Source organism: Diadema setosum, chromosome 2 (genome assembly GCF_964275005.1).
Source record: "Diadema setosum chromosome 2, eeDiaSeto1, whole genome shotgun sequence".
NCBI lineage: Eukaryota > Metazoa > Echinodermata > Echinoidea > Diadematoida > Diadematidae > Diadema > Diadema setosum.
The window spans coordinates 40422236-40428235 of NC_092686.1; the positions used below are offsets into that span (position 1 = coordinate 40422236).

Genomic DNA, 6000 nt, shown 5'->3' on the forward strand with positions numbered 1-6000 from the left:
TTCATTCATCCATTCATTCATTCATCCATTCATCCATTCACTCATTCATTCATTCATTCATTCATTCACTCATCATTCATCAGTTCATTCATTCATTCATTCATTCATTCATCGGTTCATTCATTTTTCCATGTACCTATGATGAAGAGGAAGTGTGATCATAAGTCATCTGTAAATTGCCTAATCACTCAATGGAACTAGTACAATTCTATTACTCTGTTCATTCTTTAATAGTCAACTGAAACATGGATCGATCATTCACTTCTATGTCTCTGCTCTTGCCTAGACATTTGTGGAAATCCAGCACATGTACAGATATGTTATAATAACAATCCAGTTCATATGCAAATGCACTGTGTGATATTGTGCTTGATTTTAGAATTCACTCATATTATCAATATGCATAGAATACAAACAGACAGACAGATAGCACTAGCAGGTGAATCACATAAGATTGGGGATTGAATAGATTTAGAGGGATGGTAGTTTTGCTTGAGACCTGGGGGGTGTTTCAGAAAGCTGTTCGTAAAGTTACGAATGACTTACGAGCGACTGGTGATCAGTTCTTGTGCTGAATTATTGAAATTTTGATAAGTATAGCACATCACAACTGATCATCAGTCGCTTGTAAGTTGTTCGTAACTTTACGAACAGCTTTATGAAACAGGGCCCTGGCTTCAGATTTCTAACTTTTTTGATGAGATATAAAAGAGCATGTAATTCCAAGAGGAATTCAACATTTACTTGATAAAAATTGGTTTTGAAATGGCTGAGATATCCAAAACAAAGTGATCCTAATAAAAGGTGGGACCCTCCTTTCATTAGGATCACTTTGTTTCACTTTGTTTTTAGATATTTCAGCCATTCAAAAACTGATTTTCATCAAATAAACTTTGAATTCCTTGTAGAAGTGTATACTCCTTAATTAACCAATTGAGGACGAGTCCCGAGGTGTCTATGGGAAATGCGTGTTGTAGCAAAATCAGCCCATCCTCAATGGGTTAACATTTCATAGACATTTCTAAATATCTTGCAGAACGTTAAAAGCTGAATCTTCACCTCAACCAATACTATACCACCCCTTTAACTCCTGTCCTACTGTGACCATTTTCTCCCACCCTACCCCCACACAGGAAAGAAAAACATGAGAAACAAACAACCAATTAAGACTTCATTGTCCCACACTACAGCTGGACTGTCCTAAGATATAGTTAGCTCCAAAGAGGAAATGAAACATTGTGATTGAAATAAGAACTCCTAAACCACTGAAAGTTTACCACACAAGGATGATATACATGTACGTAGCTGGTAGGACCAGGACTAGTAGGAGGTAGGTTAGCAGGTCAACAGGTTATTGTATTTGACCAGATACAACATTCAAAGATAGAAATAGATGGACAGATAAACAAACATATGAATACAGTAAGGATGTTGTACTGTATATGCCATATACATGTATTTACCATGTCTAAATTTTCAGGACTTCCCAACGATTTCGCGAGTGTTTAATTTTAAAAGTTCATAACTTTTGCATCGATTGTCTGATTTCGTGAGTGTTTAGTTCGATATCGTGGAGTACTGTACTGAACAGAGAAATGTATACGTGTGCATCACATTCATATTGGGATCAGAGTCATTATTTTTGCGAGTCTTTAATTTCGCAAATAGCACCTGACTCGCGAAATTCACGAAAATAAAGACCTCAAGAAATATTTGGAGTACAGTATTTCATCACACAGAGAATTTAATGAAACTCGTCAAGAGTGATATGTAACAATAAATGGAGGTTTCCAGAGTAACTGAATGAGAGATAAGTCTGGCTAGTCAAGTGGAGAGACAGAATTACAGGATTAATTGGCAAAGACTATGTGATTGTGAAGGAGGATTATACCATAAAAGATCATAGATTGGACACAAAATGTTTGGACTTTCATGTAAATGCCTCATCTAAAGGTACTGTTTACCACTATGGGAGCAGTGATTTCAAAAATGTTCTAGCTATCACATGTAATGCAATTGTGTTGGTCAGTTGTATTGCAAAACATCCTGCCATGTAAAAAATTCATAATAAAGCCTAGAATATATTAAGGAGATGTCACTACTTTTTCCCAATAAAACATTACTGTAGAAGGTTGAGACCAGAAACCTTATTATTGTAACTATTGTTCACATTTTTTTGCATACTTAATAATACGTAACACTAATTATACTGATTCAAATTTTTACATTTGTTGTTTCTATCACTAACTCACATTTTAGAACTCTTTTGAAGCACTAAAGCTGGGTTTTTGTTTCATCTGTAAATGGTAAAATAATGCCTTTGACAAAGCCTACCAGGGGAATCTTACTTGTATCTTTGACGGTCTCTTTGACATTCACGGCTACAAACGGGTCGAAGAGGGCCTGATTCGGGAGCTCAATGTCCTGCTTGTCCACCTGCAGGACTCTCACGCGAAGAAAGACCATGACTGACAACGGGCTCCGTCACCCAGCACACCGATAATCGCTTTGGCTTAGGTTCGCTCCTGCACAGCCGTCTGTTATGATAGAACACCAGGAAGAAAACACAGTGCAAATTAGTGAATGCCATTCATAATAGTAGGCAGTCCGTTGTGTCAACATAAGGAAATGAACACACATTTTTCAACGCAAACATGAAAGTGAGTAGAACACTATACCATTAATGCCAACCTTGCCAATGACTTTGTCTTATCTACATACTGGTACATGTATGTAGTCTGTTTTGAGCAGACCCGCTGCTGTAACCATATATCTGATTGAGAAGAATGTTTCCACGATGCTGATGAACAGCTTTCATATACAGTGTGTCTCTGAAAAAAGTAAACCCAACTTCAACAGCAAATTTTCAGAAAACTATAAAATATTTGCACATTATTTTTTCATGGTTAGATAGTCCAATAAGTCCTCTATCCAATGATACCACGTAGGTTATGTAACTCACATGCATGACTGAGCATGGTTCAACTCAGTGAATGGGTGTGAAATCATCACTGTGGCAAGTTATTTCTTGCTATTGTCATGCATTCAGGGCATATTTGAAGTTAAATTTTTGTCACATGTTAGGCCTATGATTACATAACAACTTCAGCAAAGGTTGTTCCTGACACAGGCACACTTCACATGCTTTCCAAACATGGCACAGTTGACAATTGAGTAGAGAGTATTCCTGGTAACTCAATACCAGGAAACAAGAAGTTTCGTGGAAGTTCAAGAGGCTTTTCAGGTGCAGTTCCCCGACAGGCAGCCTCCAACAAAAAGAGCCATCTGGTACAATGTGAGAAAGTACATATGTATGCTGATCACGGAACTTGCCACAGTGATGATTTCACACCCATTCACTAAGTTGAATGATGCTCAGTCATGCATGAGAATTATCTAACCTACGTGGTATCATTGGACAGAGGACTTATTGGACTATCTAACCATGAAAAAATAATGCGTAAATATTTTATAGTTTTCTGAAAATTTGCCGTTGAAGTTGGGTTTACTTTTTTTAGAGACACACTGTATAATGCTTACTGCTACTAAAGGATTCATACTACACCCAAAAGCATGCCAACATTACAAAACTGCTGAATGGATGCTGGTAGAGCATGTTTTTTTTTGTTGTTTTTTTTTTTCCTGCAATGTTCATGGTCCATGAATAGCTAACAAACAATTTAGCCTCAACCATTCTTTTATACATGCTTTGGTTGTTGTTGTTGTCAAGCTAAGAAATTCTGTCTTCCTAATAGATATTTGTGCTCTCAAAGTGATTCTTTTGATATACTCTATTCCTGAAAAAAACTCTGGGAGGGTCCACCAGGAAAATATGAAGAAATAACACTATTGTCTACCAATAGGTGTGAAATTTAATTCCTTTGTTCAATAGCGCCTTAAAAAAAAAAAAAAGGAAAACAGGAGAGAAAAAAAAACGCCAGTGGGGACTAGCTTCCAGAGCAGGAAATGGCTTCGTAACATGGGCAGTCTATGGTATGGCACGGCAGTTCTCCACTGCCCTTGCTGTTTGGGAACCATTCTTCCTGATGGAAACTGGGGCTTTTGCCTTGGCCAGTTTCCTACTGCCCTTTATATCAAATGCCATAAAACTTTGTTTGTGAGCTCTCTTTCTTTCGTTCTCTCCCTCTCTATCCAGGAATTGCGGAGGATGTTCTCTCCCTGTGTTTTGATGCAAGCAGGCGGAATATCTAATGATTTGAATACCCTTTGTTTGTTCCCTCATGAATATTTAATGGTTACACTGGAGTCCACTGTTTAGAATAAAAAATAAAAAATTCTCCCTACCTCATAGTGCAAGTCATATTACCTACAAATCATACACTATGTGATTTTTTTTTTTAAGAAATCAATATTTACATGATGTTGTCAAATTTATCTGTCTGCAAAATGAGATGAAACAGATTCCATGCAGATAGACATGTTATACAATGATACTATACAAGGCTCATTTTGTGGGTTGATGTTGCTGTTTGCGTGTGACCATTTTCGGACGTATTACTGTACGAGCTGAAATTTTCGCGTACAGATATTTTCGCGAATTGCTACTTGGAGGACATTTTTGCGTGTTGTTAATTTCACGGTTGCGAGGGTCTAACTGAACTTAGTTATTCGCGCGTTGTTATTTTCGCATGTTGTTATTTTCGCGGTTCAAATGCGATTTGCGAAATTCGCGAAAATAAAACCACCGCGAAAATTTCAGCTCCTACAAGTACTTATTTTATTTGTTCAAGGCTACATTTCTGACTTACACACTCATCATGGTTTTTCTCTTGTCACCCCACAATTTCATGTCATATTTCTGTTGTACACCAAAACATTTATGGGTACTGTCTCCCAGTATTTTCTCTCAACATATTTTATAAAAATAGAGTCAACTACAAATAATATAAAATGTCAACATTTTTGCTTTCCAAAGTAGCAAGGGTTGTTCGGAGTTCTGTTATGATTTACACATTACATCCTGGCAATGTATACACATTCATAGCACATTCCCATCACTGTTTGTATAGTGCAGTCCATATAAATCCAAGTCCATGGTGTCCGTTGAAGCAATATGAAAGTACTGTGCATTCATTTCTTCAGATTAGGCCAATATTAATCAATCTGTAGTCCGTGATCGAACATCATGGTTATCCAAAGACACAGATTTTAATGCTGATGTTATGATTAATCTGGCCCACATCTTAATACAAAATACAAGACATGCTCTACAAAGAGAGAAAAACAAGTTGCAAGTAGAGTGTGATGAGACCATTACATTAGCTAATTAAACATGGGCTGGCTCAGTCATTTGACAAGGACTGGGGTCAGTTTACAGTGTTTCTTCGAACAGATCCCAGGTCTTATTCATTATCCTATAAGGATCTACTAAAAAACACATTTCTTTGGTCTCACACAGCATCTGTTTAATACAACATGCATTGTTGCTGTTTCATAAAGTGGAATAGGATTTCTCTTCTACCTGAACCCAATTTGGTCATACATGATGTACATTACAGCTGTTTATCATGGTTGCAGACCTATCAAAAACCTCCAAATCACTACATCCATACCTGATCACTAATTTGGCAACATAGCTCAGAAGAATAGAGGCAATCTGTCTGTCTCAGGTTGGTGATTTATTGTTTACATTTTTTTTTTTTTTTTGTCTGCAGATTTAACGAACTCTCAAACATCAAGTTCCATCTAGCATTCCTATAAAACAGGATACACTGTAAATTTCACAGAAATTGTCAATTTAACAGGATCACAGAGATACTTTTTGGAGCAAAATTACCCTAAGATTAACTGTATTAACACCCACACAATAAAATCAACACTCGTACAAACAGTGGTCAAATACAACTGAAGAAATAACAAAACAAAACAAAACAGGTATAAACAGAAATTCTGCCCAGGAAAATATGATTTGTTAAACTACCAATGGTAGGCATTACGTTCATAAACTGCATGCAGAGTTACCAAAGATCGTCACATTGT

At 36.8% G+C, this 6000-nt stretch overlaps 1 protein-coding gene across 1 annotated transcript in view; it reads right to left on the bottom strand.

Annotated features, from left to right (window-relative positions):
• LOC140245973 (protein kinase C delta type-like) overlaps positions 1 to 2531 on the bottom strand; it is a 35375-nt gene extending 32844 nt beyond the window's left edge. The window contains exon 1 of the mRNA XM_072325424.1: positions 2349 to 2531. Coding sequence (XP_072181525.1) covers positions 2349 to 2466 — 118 coding nt within the window. The 5' untranslated portion in view covers positions 2467 to 2531. The remainder of the gene's footprint in view (positions 1 to 2348) is intronic.
• Between the last annotated feature and the right edge of the window lie 3469 nt (positions 2532 to 6000).